Source organism: Barbus barbus, assembly GCF_936440315.1.
Source record: "Barbus barbus genome assembly, chromosome: 44".
Lineage (NCBI taxonomy): Eukaryota > Metazoa > Chordata > Actinopteri > Cypriniformes > Cyprinidae > Barbus > Barbus barbus.
In genome coordinates this window covers 7,656,487-7,674,943 of record NC_136722.1, presented here as the reverse complement: position 1 = coordinate 7,674,943, position 18,457 = coordinate 7,656,487, and the positions used below count along the sequence as shown (strand labels likewise).

At 36.8% G+C, this 18,457-nt stretch overlaps 1 protein-coding gene across 1 annotated transcript in view; it reads right to left on the bottom strand.

Moving 5' to 3' along the window:
* The window catches only part of gnal (guanine nucleotide binding protein (G protein), alpha activating activity polypeptide, olfactory type), a 238,373-nt gene extending 224,175 nt beyond the window's left edge, over window positions 1–14,198 (bottom strand). Inside the window, exons 1-4 of the mRNA XM_079407004.1 lie at window positions 13,752–14,198; window positions 13,506–13,578; window positions 12,727–12,781; window positions 12,506–12,625 (exon numbers count right to left, since the gene is read on the bottom strand). Of these exons, the coding sequence (XP_079263130.1) occupies window positions 12,506–12,625; window positions 12,727–12,781; window positions 13,506–13,578; window positions 13,752–13,890 (387 nt within the window). The 5' untranslated portion in view covers window positions 13,891–14,198. The remainder of the gene's footprint in view (window positions 1–12,505; window positions 12,626–12,726; window positions 12,782–13,505; window positions 13,579–13,751) is intronic.
* Between the last annotated feature and the right edge of the window lie 4,259 nt (window positions 14,199–18,457).

Sequence of the window (18,457 nt, the reverse complement as noted above, 5' to 3'; positions counted from 1 at the left end):
AACTGGCTTACTATTTAATAACATAAAATGTTTACAGTGTGTATTATGTTTATCATCTGTATAATGACATAATCACCATCATCTTTAACATCAAATAGCTCAGAAAAAGAGTCCAATAATGTTTAAGAGAGTTCTGTGTGCGTGTCCTCTGCTAGCTGCCACTTTGAACTCTGATCGAATCAGCCTTATAAAACACATGACAGGCCGACCGCTCTCTGCGACTCAATAGAGAGAAATTTTAATTAAGTAACAGTGGCAAACACACACACAAACATACACGTGGCTGTGCACACTCATGCCATCTCCCCTATAGCGCTAGTTACCAAATACAAACTATTTTGGTTCTGAAAGAAGCATCTATTTAGAAATCATACATAACTTATCAGCAATAGCTGAAACGCTTGCCTTCTGCATTGCATAGTGCTCTTTCACTACTAAACTATTCTGCTATTAAAAAAAACTGTTTACATCTGTTCTTACATACAAATATTTTACATTCCAAGATTTGTTAAAGGGTCATGAAACCCTAAAAAGGTTACACATCAGTGAAAACAGCCTGTTACAAGTTTATGTGAACAATATTTAATATTCTCCCGTGCTCTAAACATGAACCAGTACTGTATGCGCACATATGTCTTCTTCAAATGAAAGACTAGAAATAAGGGCACTGATAGAGCGGTACGTCTAATCATGACCGCCATGACACGACAGATTATTGTTCCCCATCTTCCCCCAAAAACACTACTGTCAATCAAACTATCGTGGGAGGGCCTTCGTCCGTGTGATGTCACACAGATCGGCTCGATTTGAGAAAGGGTAAAGATTTTAGTAGATAAAAAAAAAAAAAAAAAAAAAAAACACGGTGGATTTTCATCATCATAGGGTGGTTGTGTACACACACTGACAACACACATTTCAATTCAAACAACTTGTAAAAGTGCATGTAGCATTATATGACCCCTTTAATATTCAGCAACTTTCCACCATAGAAAAATAAAGCAAATGCTTAGCGTGCAGTGCAGTGTGTTGCATTCTTCTGGTCTCATCTGATTGCCTGTATCACTAATAAGCTGTATACCAAGTTTGGTATTTTTATATTACTGTCTTAATGCATTAAGTCACTTTTTTTAAATAATGGTTTTCAATGGGAAAGCACTTGTTGGGTTTATCAGCCTGTTGCCTGTTAAATTCAGTCTCTTTATATCTTCAACTATATTTTCAACTAAAACTCAAAGTTGTTGAAGCCCTTAGACTGGTAAGAGCGGCTTCCAAATCTTCAATATTTATCTTTCTTTTGATACGGTTAACCACCTGATGCTCCTATCAACCCTACTGGCATAGGGCGCAATCCAGTGGTTTGAGTCTTACCTCCGAGATAGATTTTTCAAAGTATTTTGGAGTGGTGAGGTAGCTACTGGGGTTCCTCAGGGCTCAGTTCTTGGACCACTTCTCTTCTCGGTCTACATGGCACTAGATTCTGAAACATGGCTTTTCATCTCACTGCTATGCTGATGACACTCAACTCTACTTCTCATTCCATCCTGATGATCTGACGATATCTGCTCACATCTCAGCATGTCTCAGACATTTCTTGTTGGATAAAAGACAATCACCTTCAACTCAACCTTGCAAAAACAGAACTGCTTGTGGTTTTAGCAAACCTATCTCTTCATTAAAATTTCACCATCCAGCTAGGCACATCAACCATAACTTTTATAACAACCATAGTGTCCGAACCCCGACACGAAATCAGAACCGAGTCGGGAACAAGACAGGAGTGCCGGGATCCGAACACCACACCCCAACATGAAACGGAGCACGCAGACGAGAGAGCGCACGGCTCGAGCACACTCGAAGCCACCAGAAAACAAGACAAGAAGGGAGTGTCAGGGCTCCGTCACAAAACCATGAATAAACTAGACCGAAGTTACAGAACCTGCACTTGCATATTATTGCTCTTTTGTCGGTTTTGATGGCTTCTATTGTCCTCATTTGTAAGTTGCTTTGGATAAAAGCATCTGCTAAATAACAAAATGTAAATATAATGTAAATGTAAATAACAAAACTAAATTGAAATTTTAAAACAAGCTCCAAATCAAATAAATAACACAAATAAAATAAATCTCTTCATATAAACAAAATAAGGCTTTTGTCTGCGTTCTTTCCATTTAAAATTAGAGGCAACCACTGCATTTTAATTATCCAGGGCTCTAGACTGCGACCAAATTTTGACGTGATCGCATGTGCGCGAGTGCATGGTCTGCGCTGCTCCAAAGCGTCTGCTCCATACAGCGTGTGTTGCCGAGTCGCGGCACATTGTAGCAGGATTCAGATTTCACTCAAGTGAAGAGAAGCGCTGTCAGTGAGAACGCTTCAGGTGTAGAACCTGGTTTATACTCTCTACGTTTAGCACGATCAAAATAGGGGCGAGCATTTTAAATATGACTAAATCAGCAGTAGGTGGCGGCAAATGTCTGTTTAAATGAGTGAGTCATTTATTAATTCATTCAACCGATTCATTCAAACGGCTGATTAATTCAGAAACGAGGCAAGTAACGGTCCTTATGAATGGGCCACTGAATCATTTGACTAAATCGTTCAAAAACATGGATTCATTCAGTAACAAAACACCGCTGTGTGTTGCTCGGAGACACACAGCAGTTCTGCTGTGGCTTTGATCGGAACTATTTTCGTCAGCAAAAACAGTCAATATTTTGTCTAAAATCGAAGTCACTTAATTTTAACTTCTTGTTTATTTAAATACTATTGTATAAAATCAGTGTCACGTTGCAATCTTGTTGATATTGATATTTGGGGAAACATCATGGCCGTATAATGTTGCATATCTAAATCATATATTGAAAATAACTTTTTTCTTCTACCGCAGTATGCATCTATAAATTTCTGTGAGTTACTTTGAGGTCTCATTTATCAACCTAACGATCCGAGCACACAAATCAACTTACGACAGAGTTCACATGTGATTTATGAAACATTTGTGCGCCGCCAATCCCATCGTACGAAAGATCGCACATTGATAAATGTGGCGGCTGAAAACAATCATCATTTGAATATTATGCCCCTAAAAACACCCGGTTTAGAAGCCTCACCCCTACAGTTTACAACACGGAGAAACATAACCCGGCCAAAAAGAGGAAGCAATCTCATGAAATAGAAATTGATCTTACTCCAAAAACACCCTTTAACCTTATAAATTGCAAACAATTGCATTAATTTATATGTATATTAAATATATTTAATATAGGCCTACATATAAATTAAAACATTTATAAACATTATAAACACTAGCCTATATAGATTATTTAGTTCTCCTTAATCCACAACAAACCCTTTAAATCTGACGGTATTACAGAACAAGAATAAAAAAAAAATGAGTAGCTATAAAATAGTATATTAAATTATGAAGTAAAACACAAATTAGGCTATAGTGGCATTCATTATAAACAGAATACAACGTCAAGCTAAAATGAATTTATTAAAGCGAAACTAAATGGCATTGGGCTCACAAGCCTCTCTCATTCGACATCCAAATGTTTCCATTTTTGCCATGTAACATTTGGTTGCTAAACTATCATCTATGATGTAAACAAAGCTTTGTACTTCACTTGAGTTCCAATATCTACGTAAAACCTCACCCTTCACATGCGCAATAAATCTTTGTTTCGGCACTGAATGATGATTTTACAGTGGACCTTGTAAATTGTGCAGTGTAACTTTGTTTCGTTGACTGCATTTTATTTTAATTAATGGCTGAAATGTCAAGTTAGTAACGCTGAAATGTTGTGTGTATGCATGTGAGGCACCTGCCTGATCACTGATCAGTTACATTTTTAAAAATAAGAAAACAAATAAAATGCATTAAGAGTGTCACAAAAATTAAAGTGGCCCACACTTTTTTTCTTCTTTTGTTAATCTGTTAATTAAGAGGAATATATTTTGTGTAGCCCTATTTATTCTCGTTTGGCTCTGTTCGAAGGCGGTCGCATTTTTCTACCCTCCCTATCCTGAACTTCCCTGCTTGCTCTCTCGTATTGTCTTGTCCTTCTTAAGAGACTCTCGCTGCACTATTTTACAAAACCGAAATTATGGATCTGATCAACTGGTCTCTTAACGCAATTGACACCATCTTCTCGACTAGAAGATCGGGATCTGGAGAACCGGAACCTGCTGGGACGTTTGCTGCTGGCTACATGATGGACGCATGGGAGAGATGGCGGGTCGTGTGTCTGGCGGCTCTCTCCGTGGAGGACATTGAAGACATCTTATTCGGAACCATGATAACTGGGTTTCTGCTGTTTGGATTAGGTGTTGCCCTAAACTATCGGAAATTTAGGAGACGGGATTGGCTATCCAAAACCTCTCAAGGCTGCTCGTCATGATTGAGGCTGTTGGCAGAGCGGTCGGCTCTGAAACAGAGTCGATTAACCGCAATATGGATTCGATCACGGCTAAGCTCTCGGCTTTGGAAAGGAAAATTGATGGACAAGGAGATCAGAATGGACAATGAGAATAGCTGTGAAACCAGAAGACAGCTGTTCGCCCAAAGTCAAAACAATCTTATCTCTTTCCGGCTTCCCAAAACAGAACGGCTTGGCAAGGCCGCTCTGGTATCAACTCTCCTGTGAATACTGCAGGGAGACGCTCTTTCTTCCCTCCCCCATCAAACACCTTGTTATTGTCGGGCGCTTGGGCTCTGGCCAAGGTCGTTTCCATGGCAATTGCTATGTCGCACCACAACCTGCGAACTGAGACAACTGGTTTGGAGTACTGGCGCAACGGATTTCAAGGCATACGAACTCACACGAACTTACACATACACACACTCATACACCTCCCTACCCCCATCCCACGCCTTCGTCGCTTCATCCCGTCAGTTGACAACGGGTCTGTGTTCGCGCTGTAATGGCTGCAGGCCGGATGGCTGTTTCGTCTGAACTGGATTTTCTATGCAAGTTATGTTCCTGTGTTGACTGTGCTCTATGCTGAGGTTTTTGTCTGTTCTCACACTGCACTCTCGTTCAGGAGCGTAGTGTGAGGACTATTTTTTTCTCCTCTCTTTCCTCATGTTGTGCTGTATTCTTCTTCTTTATTGCATTTCGTTGCCTTGTACCTACATGTGCAATGACAATAAATTGAATCCAATCCAATCCAATTCCTTTTATAATTTCTGTTTTTATCCATTCACAGAAGCGCTGCAGGTGTGTGATACGACGATGTGTGATTCCTCACGGTCTGTTGTTTATGCTGCTATTTGCGCATATAAAGCTAAAGCTCTAAAAGGAAGAAGAAAAAAAACGTTTGTCGGTTTAGGAAAATAATCTAAATGAACAAAATGCTGTCATTATACAATTCCCCGAAATTCTCTATGCTGCACGCAAGTTCAGGCTAGCTCAAAAACACAAGCTCAGACCTGACGTGAGATTTGATCGTAGCCACTGCTCGTGTCCATATTGATCAATTCCAAGTTTTGCTTAGAAACGACCATATGCCCAATTTTCGGTTCTACGTTCGTTTCGTAAATGAGGCCCTTTGTGTTTGCTGTCTCTCTCACACGCTCACTCAGGCTGTGCAAGCCTCATCTGGCACGACAAACACATTATCAGTCGCCGTTTACACTGAATGCAATTAAAATTAGAATCATTCTTACGCGAAACGATATGTTTACACGCAACTGTGAGCGTGCGCGTGGCTGTGACGTCAAGAATCCACCGATCCGAATTCCGATCACTGGCTGGTCAATTAGTGCATCTCTATTTAAAAATAATAATTTATTCCATGTAGTGTCCATTTCATTCATTTAACATTTTACATTAACATATTTGAAAATTTTCTTAAAGTAACGCAATATTTACTTTCCCTGGTAATTGGTTACTTTTATAATGATTTAGCTCAGTTACTAAGTCAGTTACTATTTGTGAGAAGTAACTAGTAACTATAAATAATTACTTTAAGTAACTTGCTGCCCAAGACAGTTAACTACTACAACACTTGCACTTCAATGCTGTTTCTGCCACCTTATGACAATAGATTTACACTTCGAATGGAAAAGGATGGAAAATGCCCTTCTTTGTGTTTGCACTAATAAATGCTGCTGCCTGCCAGCTGCAATTACTAATAAAATGTTGATATTATCGCAAATATTCTTGAAATATGGTGATATCATTTTGAGGCTATATCGCCCACCCCTACTCTGCACCCACCCCTCAATTCACTACTTCAGACTAGGGCTGGGCATTTTTCCGATTTTATATTAAATTCGAATTAATCGATTTTGCCACGATTTTAAATTTTAGAAATCAAGGAGAAATCGTGATTTTAATTACAAATATTACCAAATATTAGAATTAGACACTTTGAAAATATGCCGGTGATAACAGTAAAGAGAAAAGAACGATTAACCACTTAGATGCCATTCACACAGAATGAGCTTTTGTGTTCACCAAGATGTGATGCAGGCAGTGGAATAGAAAAAACATGCAAGAAGATGGGAGTGAACTTCTTTTAACTTGAGTGCAGCACAAGCAAATAAGAAAACTGTAACTATTACTGTATGTCTGATATTTCATGTTTGCATCATGGTGACAGGCTGAAAGCTGCTGTTGTTTTTACAGAATATTTATAGTTAATAATAGTCTACAGATGTTATACCTTCAGTCGTTTTGAATTTGAATCACCTAGACTTTTAAGATTTTTTTAAAGCATTTTCCTCAAATTGTTTCTGAACATATATAAGACATGTTTGTACAAGATGTAGTTGTAGTTTATGCATAAGATATTTAACAAAGATAGATATTTAACAAATGATTTGTTTAACAATTACATAATGTTGACAACATGTGTGGTGCACTTGGAATATAATTTTCTTTAACTAGAGGTTTAATAAAGAAATAGTTACTTGAATCATGTTGTAGTTACATTTTCAAGTTCACTAGTTAAAAATTGTAAAAAAACAAAACAAGAATCGGTCAAACGTTCAGATTTTTTTTTTTGCCATATTGTCCAGCCCTACTTCAGACTTACTGTATGTGCCTTCTAGGTGCTTGCGTTCTGCAAGTGAACGATGCATGCATGCATGTATGTATAATTATATATATATATATATATATATATATATATATATATATAAACTTGATCCTTTAACACTTGCACGCTTTACAATATTTGCTTTCTTTTTATTTAAAAAAATAAGGCCTCAGACTGACATTCTCAATTCTTTGGCTTTTCTTTCATTGAAAAAAAAAAAAAAAAAAAAAAAAAAAAAAAAAAGTGAGACCCTCTAACAATAATGTTCTCTATTTTTCAATTTTTCTATTCTATACACTTGTTTTCTTTTTATTTATTATAGAAAAAGAAAAAAAAAAAAAAAAAAAAACTTGCTGTGTGTACTGCGTTTGGCTAACCTAGACTTTTCCCAGCACTTACACATTATTGTTCTCATTTGTAAGTCGCTTTGGATAAAAGCATCTGCTAAATGCAAATATCACTATAATAGTACATTAAGCCACGTTAAGCATTCTTGGGGAATCCTGAAGTATGACCTTTGAGTATTAAACCCAGTATTAAAGCACAATGTCACACAAGCCATTATATAAAGTTAAGGAAACTAAAAAACCGAGAGCAATATACGTTTTGGAATATTTGATCTGTGCGTCAGTGGTGAGGGAAATTACATTATAAATCCCTTCGGTCCCTTCTTGGCAGAGAAAACTGCTTACATGTATACAGTAAAATTAACCCTTACGTTTCTTGTCAGTCTACACGCTATTTGTATTTCACTCATAGGTAATGGTAATGTAGGTAAAAAGTTACTTTTGTTACAACGGTTGGTAGTAGTTGGATCTTTTCATGTATAAGATGCATTAGATATGTTTAAATTCAAAATGCTTTTGAATTTAACTGAATGTCAGGGAATCATTAACAGGCCTACTGCATATTATGAATATCTGATAAATCACCCAGACCTAACAATTGCATGTTTATTTTACTATTTCTCATGGTATCTGACATTACTTTGTGAATAACTGTAGGTGAAAGACACTAAAATAATGCTAAAGTTACTGTAGAAACTTGTTTAGATATCAGTGTTTACACACATTCTGTGTATGAATAATTTAATCATCATAACACATTCATGAGTGTTCATTTGTACACCACATCACATCATGAGTGCATAATTTGAATGAAAACATTTGCAAATAAGACAACATATTTGCTTTGAGGTTCATGAGACAAATATGAAAACTGTTCAGAGCAATGGTCTTATTGCATTTGACCTGAGGCAGTAGTGAGGTCATGGAGACAGGTAGACTCCAATCCTAAACAAACCACAAACAAAATGTAAGGATTTGTCATGTGGTTTTAATGTTGACACAAACATCTCCCTGTAGATTATTACAGTGAAGTTCAAAGCAGTACTGTTCTTATAATTCTTTAACTGCTCTGAATTAAATGAACAATGTTTTATTTGGGCAACACTGTAATGTTAATGGAAATGTGGTAATGTTAGAGATGTCCTTCCAAAATATGTGTTCACTTTCAATGCATTAAGGTCCTCCAAAAGAAAATATTAAAAAATAAATATTCTTTATACTCTATGCTGTGTGAAATGCCATAAATGTATATATCTTAATATTTTTTAATCATGTAATAACCATTTTCGAAAAAACAGAAAACAGTACACACTTGAGGCTATACTATTTTGTGAATGAAGCCACTGCATTTTGATCTTAACAACACCCTTTAGCCATATCTATGTACGGATTTACTAATGAGATTATGTAAATTCAGATGTCATAGGTCAGTATCAAATGAGTTTCAAATTATTTGCAGCACAAAAATGTATAAGTCCACGTGTATGTATCTTTTGATCTTTTTTATGTAGTAATTAATATAATTATTAACCTAATTATATAAAATTATGTTGTCAATGTTTTTGAATTTTGAGAATGTTTGTGTCCCTAAAATGGACAGAATAGGATGAGGCCTAAGAGGCTTCTTAAACTGTAATGCAATAAATAAATAAAATACAGATTTTTTTTCTAGTGATTAAAGTGAGATTTAAAAGTCTCTGTCTCTCTCCCTCACCCAGCTCCTCACCCCCACCCTCAACAGACACACACAGTACATAGTGCACACACATCAGATGTCTGATAGTTTTTTAATTTTCTGTTATTCATAGACTTTTTGTAAAGTCATGAAACTAACCATACTTCTTCAGAATGACTTGTTCTATGCATGTACAAATGTGTTTGGAAACTGCACTTTAAAAATATAAGAAAAACACTGCTATCTTTTTTTTACTGTTACTTTAATAAATCACCATAGCCACACCATTCAAAATATCCAAAATCCGTTTGCAATTTAACATCTTCAGGATCTTGGCATCATGTTGACAAAGTTTGGTGTGGACTACTTGTTTCTGCTTGGAGGAGTATGAATTTATTTACAGCCTGATATTTCCAAAACTCCACATTTAAATAAATATAGCCGACTTCCTGTTGGTCGTAGCTAATGACTGTAAATTAGAAAGTTGTCCGCCTTGATTAGAACAATATATGTACAGAGTTTGGTGTCTGTAGCTAAATCTAACCCCCCCCCATTTTTTATAAAAGGTGGCGCTATAGAGTGCCTCCTCCATGCCTATTTATGAGCTTTTGCCAGTGTCTAACTATCATTAATACTGATGTGTGTTGAGTTTCATGAAATTCTAAGCATCTTAAGTGCTTCAAATTCACAGAAAACAAATGTTAAAGTTTGACACATTGCCATGGCAACAGTATGTAATATCAAGGACTTGATATCCTTTACAGATTCTCATCACCCGTGTTTTGACATTATTCATTATTAAACCATTCAAGATATCAAAAATTCCTTCGTAATTTAGCATCCCCAATGTCTTGATCATGTTCACCGAGTTTGGTGGCAATCGGGTGGTAATCCTCAGAGGAGTATATCAAATTCCAGAGCATGCACTTTTTAAACAGCCCTAAATAGCTGACTTCCTGTTGGGCGGAGCCTAAGACATGCAGCGTGAAAGTTGTTCGGCTCAATGAGATCTAGATGGGTACAGAGTTTCATATGAATATGTGCAAGTATGTGTGAGCTATACATCAAGTTTTAAGACTGTGTTCCAGGGTGCGCCGTAGAGCCCCTGTGCCACACCCGGGTCCCAGCCTCTGTGGCGTCCTAATAACCGCAGATTCCAACGTGTGTGCCAATTTTCAAGAGTTTTTGAGCACCTTAAGTCCCCCAAAAAAGCCCCGGATAGTCGAAAAAAATAAATAAAAATAATAATCCTGAGAAAAACAATAGGGCCCTGCGCCTTACTAGCTTGGGCCCTAATAATCCTTAGGGGATCAATAAGGCCCCAGCGCCTTAGTGGCTTGGGCCCTAATAAAGTGGCCCGCCAGCAATAATATCTGGTCCGTGCCCGTAGCCAGATTATTTTGATAGCGGCTGGTTCTGAAATAGATCTTTCATGACAGCAACAGTTACTCACAATCAGAGTACGCGAGTGGAGCGGTGTGATTTTGAATGGAGCGAGGAGCGGATTTTTTATAAGTCAGAGCGTCGTGGTTTTCACTCGCTCCAAGAGCGCTCCACCATCACGAGTACAATTCATGTCAACGACCCGTAATATAACTGCATATTTAGCAAGAATTCACATGTTAAACATATTTAGCTAGCTAGATAGAAAAGGATCACTCAAATCAGAAAGAATGTGAAGGCTGCAATGGACATGAACCGGAAGTTATATTTCTCAAGGAATTAATTTGTTCCTTCTGAATATTTTCAGCTGACAGCTGACTTTATTTTTTCTCAGAATTGCGTGATATAAACTCGCAATTGAGAGTTAAAAATTCATCATTCTGAGATATAAACTCGCAATTCTGAGAACATAGTCTTTTTCCCCCCTCAAAACTGGACTTTAACTCACAATTCTGACTTTATAACTCCCAATTACGAGTTTATATCTCACAATTCTGAGAAAAGAAAAGGTCAGTATTGCGAGTTTATATCTCACAATTCTGTGAAAAAAGTCAAAAGTTCAAAAAATAAAATGAAACCACTGTAATTTGTGTAACTAAACAAGTTACATTTAACAAATGCATTTAATTAATTGCCCTAGTTAAAGCTGCAGTCCATAACTTTGTGTTAAAAATGATCCGAAATCAATATTTGAGAAAGTACATAACCAGCCAGTGTTCAAAACTATCGCCTTACTTTAGCCCTATTCACAACGGTTAGCTTATAATCATGTTTTCTAATTTGAGTGGTACGGGTAGGTTTTCGCGGGAAATTCGAGCATGGTTCTGCGTCATTACGTCACGTCTGTAAACAAAGAAGTTTTCCCAGCTACTAGGCTATCGCACATGCAGATGCTGCAGGTGCCAGATCATTTATAGCCTTTTCTCCCAGCAGCTAGAGTAATTAAACTTATCATTTTGATGGCGGATTGTGATCCAGAAAGGATTGTGTTTATGAAACACGTGTGAACGAAATTAAATTATATTCCAGGTTTAAACGTGCTTCTGAATACAGATAGCCTGAGATTACACAAGATTTGTATTCTAAAGAAAACCATTTCGAAGGGAGCATAGTTTGCTTTTGGGGTTTAAAAAAAACATTCTTAATATGAAATTCGAATGGCATGACAATTAGATTAGACTACAGAAATGGAAATCTACACGCTAATATACACTACACTCATAGTCATGCAATTCTGATGTTATTAACATTAATCATTTGAGAATAAAGTAGAACAATAATAATACTTTGCAAGGTTTGATGTGATATGAGCTAAGCGATCGTTTGATTTAATCACTGTTGGTAGCGCGATTAATTGTAACGCTTTTTTCCTCAGAACAAACGTGGCAGACTTGTTACTTGTTCAGATGACAATATAGGGTGAAAATTCTGATTTGGGTCATATATTCCAAGACGTAAGCTAGAATCTGTGATTACTAAATGTTTGATTCACACCGGTGCGGTGACTGACAGCTACACATTCACCTCAAAACATTAGATTCATCCGCGCTGAAGCCATGCCAGAGTACAGACCACGTAATAAAGATAATTCCGCACCTGGCTGCAATACCAGGTTTTCAACAGAGATGGCGACAAAAAGGCAAAACTTACGGACTGCAGCTTTAATGTGATCTTTCCTAATACCAAAACAAACAACCCACAGAAGTTATGACATTGACTGACATCTACATCAATTGCCATGAGCAGACATGAGTAAAGCACGTGTAAGAATCTATTGCAGAGAATACATTATGAAGTATGTGTCTGTATTATTGACAGGATTAAAAGGGAATTTGTGCACCACTTAAACCATAATAACACACTTAGACAGAACTACTGTCTAATCAACTCAAGAACCAACATTTCTGTGATCAAGTATGTGACATCAATTTCCCTTGAAAATTCTATTTTAGCTACTCCGCTTAGTGCTGTAACACATTAAGATGTGGTCTCTTACCTCTGTGTAGTCAAAATCTGAGAGTGGAGCTATACTTTTGATGTACTCAGCTCTAGGCTGATTGGACGGGTTGGCAATTGACACAGGGGGCGTTAAGGTGCTCATAGCAGATATTATCGTCTGGAATATGGAAACAGAGGTGTTAAAGCATGCTGAATGTGGGCACTAATCAGAAAACTCAACTGCTAGAGATTAAACAATTATTTACAAAAATGACTTACCACAATGGCGTCCTTCACATTTTTCCGGATATCCAATATTTTTTGCTTCTTTTCTCTGAACAGAGGAGGAAAATAGGAAGGAACAACTGTCATTAAAGAATGAATAACATCTCAAAATTAGGAGTGTCAAAATAATTCTCCATAATTTACTAATGTGACTATAGTTTAATATTACTCAAAGTTGGGCCTTATCAATGGGCAAGTTGTGATTATAAGCGGTCACATGCGTAAACAGCACATATTGCACACAGTGTGACCTCATTTCTGGCCATCCTGATAGTGAACATGGAAATAACAGCATATCACTCTGATACATAATCAATTCAGTTATTATTTATTATTATTAACGGTTTTACGCCATTAGATAAGGCCCAACTATACTATACTATACGGTCTAGGTAAACAACACAAAAACGAGACTCAAATATATGGTGTGCGCCAATTGGACAGAGGATGTATGGGTACGCAGTTCAGAAATAATGCTGAAAATACTGCACACACTATAGCCCGAAATGTTGTATAGGTGGCCGGTCAAATTTGAGACTCGAAAAAAATTGCATGCGTCTATGATGACCAAAAATGCGGCCCAAAATGCTACACAAGCCTATAGTAACCAAAAATACTGTCTAGGTAGGCAGCTCACTAGGTTTACGCAGAGGCAGAGGCGTACATCTGAAGCCCGACCATATTCTAACATCCAAAACATAAATACCGCATCCGTTATAATAAACACAGTACAGGCCCAGTGTCAGTAAATAACGCTAAATAAACACACTCACTCTGCGTTAAAGCCGTTGACGTGCAGGATCCGCATCTGTTTGACTATAGTGCTCTTCCCGGATTCCCCAGCGCCTTAAAAAGCATAGAAAAAAGACATAAGATGGTACATAGCTAAAATAGAGTATTTCCAGAGCCATGGAGAAATTATCAATCCATCCATGATGACGATATATCCATATCTCTGCACGAAGTTTGCTGACACATCTACCTGTTATTAATGTATCGGTTATACATTCCTGTCTTACCTAATAAGAGCAGGCGGTGTGTGGCTTTATACGCCTGTCTCTCTTTCTGTAACTGTTTCTCGATCTTTTTATTCGCCTCTCGTTGCGCCTTTTCGTCGATGCGCTGATCCTCCGTCTTGCTGTTGCCCAAACATCCCATGTTCAAATGCGTCTCTCTTCTCAAATACACAGTAAACAATAATATTATCTCAAATATCTTCTGTAATGATGATTTGAAGTGTATCGGACCGATTAATAGGGCGAGAAATCCGTGCGCCACGGGAAAAACGGTTTCGCTTTGACTCCTTTTCACACACAAGCGACAGATTCAGTCGGATCCTCTCGAAATATTCATGATCAATGTTTGAAAATCAGACAAGCGGCTGAAACTCAGGTCATCTGCCTCTCTCTTCCCTCTCGCTATTTTGCTGTAATGTGTCTGTGTTTGTGTGTCTTTAACTCAGCACTGCCTCTCTCTGCACTTACAGGAAGTGACACTCCACACTCAACCTGCTGATCCCAGGTCAGCCTCTCATATCACCACTACATTAGGCTACTGCATTTAAAGCTTATGCAATCACTTCATCATTAAAAAGGCGTCATTCATGAGTGAGTTTGTTACAGAATTCTCTACTCCAGCTACTTCACAGTGCAAGATAATCACACCATCAGTTGATCTTTCTACATTACTGATGTTAAATAATAAAAAGGAACATGTAATTTTAGTTCTTTTCTTAACAGCATTACAAAACTGTACACATTTTGGGTGAATAAGGTTAATTGTAACACTTTATACTCTAGTGCACATTTCACAGGGCAGATATCAATTCCTGTATTGCCCAGGAATAAGATTCATATAAGATTCAGTTTATGTAAGACATGCTGAGCCTGATAGCAGGGTCTATTGTAACATTATATGAGTTATTGTGAAGTTGTCAACTACTGTAAGTTATCACTATAAATACACTACAAAAAATATCAAATATCACATTATTTTAGGCAACAGATATGGTGACACATTGCAAGCATAATGAATGTCATGCAAACTAAGTTTTTACTTTGCATAATATTGTTGTCAAACCACTGTGCACAGCTAAAAATAGAGACAGCTACATATTGGTCAAATGTAGGCCTGGTGATGTCATAATAAATAGGAGGCTAGTAAGTAAAATAGAATTATACATGCAATTAATATATAAATAAACATTTTGATGACAATATTACCCACCTCTGGTCCCAACTGCAGCATTAGTCAAATGTAAAGTGTACTAAAGCAGAGGTCTTCAACCCTGTTCCTGGGGACCCACTATCCTGAAGAGTTTAGCTACAACCCTAATCAAACACGCCTGAAGCGGCCAATCAAGCTCCTCAAGACTGCTTGAAAATTGCAGGCAGGTGTGCTGCAGCCGGTTGAAAATAAACTTTCCAGGACAGTGAGTTCCCAGGAGCAGGGTTGAAGACCTCTGTACTAAAGCATGTGAACATGAAGCATTCAAGTTGGCAAGTACCTTCTTCAAACTAATGCAACTTTACTGCTAGTTAATGGCTTCAAATGCAAGCACATACACTGTGATATATGTTCTGAATGTTTGGAGGATGATTCTTATCACACCAGGATACACAGAAGTGAACACTGGCTTGAACAATGGGAATATTTTTTAAATGTAAAATATATGAAAATTAAATGCAAAATTCATCTTAAAGGGTTCCAAAGTCACGAATAGTGACCAATTAATGCAAATGATGGGTACTGACACTCAATGTGATTTAATACATGTGTGCAGAATGAAAACTCCACCTTTAATAATGATAAAGAGCCCGAGTCTCCCCCTGGTGGACATTAGGCATGGCAAAATTTGCAATTAATGGATCTCTATTTTTATTACTGTGAATTAAAATCAGTTGTTGTTTTTACTATATCCATGGCGTAATTCTAGGTTTATGGGTGTTTTGTTTGAAAACGTGTATAAATAAACAAGTATAATGTAAATTATAATTATATAAATAATTTCTCACAATTTTGTGGGTGGTCATGTTCTCTTGGAGGCAGTCTAGGGCTTTTTTTATTGGGTCTGGGTAATACACTTTACTTTAGCGCTATGACTAACCTTTAGATCTCTGTCGCCTTACCTGGAATCTGCTGAAGCTATTCTTTCAGCTATCAAAGACTAATCTTTAAAAGTATCCTAGCTTTGGCTTCACAGAGGTGGGGGAGAAATTTGCAATATATAAAATTATTTAATTTTTGTTTGACTATTTTTTTTTTACATTGTTAGTGCTGAAAAACATTAAAAATTATCAATAAATACAAATAATTAATTGTTGGTAATAATGGTAATCTACAAAAAAAAAATTTCAATCTCAATGTTTTCAATCTCAATCAATCATCTTTAGTGTGCAGTTAATGTATACCCTGAGCCCTGTATTATAAAGACACAGAATATATTTAGCCATAGTGGTGTGCATCCTCATATCGAACCCAAGCACCCTAAAACCTGTTCATTGCATGTTGAAATATTAAACAGTACATACTAAGGTGACCAGATTTCTGAAATGTAAAAACCGGGGACATTTGCAAGTTAAGTAGTGAAAATATCATTGAAATTATTTAAATTATAAATTTATCAAAAAAACGGTGACAAAACACTTTGGATGTTTTTTGTTGTTGTTTTTTGTAAATAATAATAATAATAATATAAAACAAAACGTCTTGTTTTATGGAAGACTGCAGTGTGACCTGTTAACAAGGTAACCTATAACTATAAATCATTTGAAAGGTCCAAGGTTTTATTATATTATGATTATTATAAAAAAAAATCTACGACAGTAATTTTTTGTCAGGGGTATGCAAAATCTAGAGTCCATGCCTCTAATATGAAATACTCTGCTCAAAAAATTTAAGGGAAACACTTAAATCACACATTGAATCTCAATGAATTAAATATTTAAGTTGAAAATCTTCACTTTTATACATTGTGTAATTCATTGAGAATAAAATGATGTGAACATGGTCAGCGGTATCCAAAATCATCAACCCACTGTGGGCTGGAATCAAATCACACCAAAATTAAAAGTAAAAAAAAATTAATTACATGCTGATTTAACTTGCATAAATTTCATCAAAGCAACTCATTATTCAGTAGAGTGTATAGTTCATGCTGGATGAGCTGCAGGCAGCTAAACTTTTCATATCCTGCAGCAGATCCTTTTCCTATTTACCTCCCAAACTCTGGAATAATCTACCTAACATTGTTCGGGAGGCAGGCACACTCTGTCAGTTTAAATCTAGATGAAAAAAAAAAACATCTCTTTAACCTGGTTTACATATAACACACTAACACATGTCTATAATTCAAATCTGTTAAAGGATTGTTAGGCTGTATTGATTAGGTCAACTAGAACCGGGAACACTTCCCATAAGAACCAATATACTTGTTACGTTGTTAGAAGAATGGCATCTACGCTAATATTATTCTGTTTCATATTCCGAGGTTACCGTAGCCACCCAGATCCAGACTGTATCTAGATCATATGGTCAACTGCAGCCACCCGGATCCAGTCCGTATCCAGACCAGATGGTAAATCAGTACCTAGAGATGACCTCGACAGCCCTGAATGTTAGCGGACACCATTTCAACTAGATGAGCCCCAGAGACAGATCCGAAGACCTTGTCACCTACACGGCCATCAGGACAAGACCACGGGAACCAGACGAGTCCTCTGCACAATCTGACTTTGTTGCAGCCTAGAATTAAACTGCTGGTTTCGTCTGGCCAGAGGAGAATGGCACACTATTTCGTAGTGTTGGGTTCGAGTCCACCTAAGTTGAGTCCAAGTCGAGTCCGAGTCTTTAACCACTTGAGTCCGACTCCTAAAGTCCGAGTCCTAAAAGGCTGAGTCCGAGTCGAGTCCGAGTCCAACGAAATACTACTGTTTATCAGTATCTTAACATTGTTTTAAGCTTTACAATTAGAAAAAAACGTAATGTCAATTTAAATGTAACAAAGCAAACCTCTATTGCATCTTGCAATTTTTATTTTTGATTTCACACCGTCATAATTAGTGTCCTGCTTTGCTTAGCAAACTTAATTAATGAAACAGAAGTTATGACTGACTTGATTTATGTATTGTGACATATTTCAGAGTGAAACAGGTTTTAGAATGTGAAAAAATCTTAATTCATTGTTACAGTAAATGTATAAATCTTGGTGAATGGGACCTTAAGAGCAAGAAAATTGACCTCTTATCTCTGATTGTGGCTGTGTGTGTTTTGGGTTTTATATGACAAATAGTTAGACCATAGGCAAGGCATTTAGAATTTTTTTCTTGGATAAAAATGAGGCTGTGAGGCATAAAACTAGTCTTTACAATGGCACACACTGTGTATAAAATCCCTACATATACTTTCCATAAGTCACAGCCAACTCACACCCGTTTTATTTTTGAATGCATTTACAGTTAATTACAATAAATTACATTATCTAAGGAATAATTGATGACGGGCCATTGAATTATAGGAAAATCCCACACCCAAGGTGGTTTTGGACCCATTAAAATATTAGATGTTAGAAAAATTATTTTTCTTTGAAGCTAGAAACTGCCACCATCTTAAAAATATCTAATAATTTCAATACAACAGCAAAACTAATGCAATAAAACGTTTTCAAGCTTACTGAAGGCAAGTAAACACTCCAAGTATTACTTACAAGCAAAAGGATAAATAAATA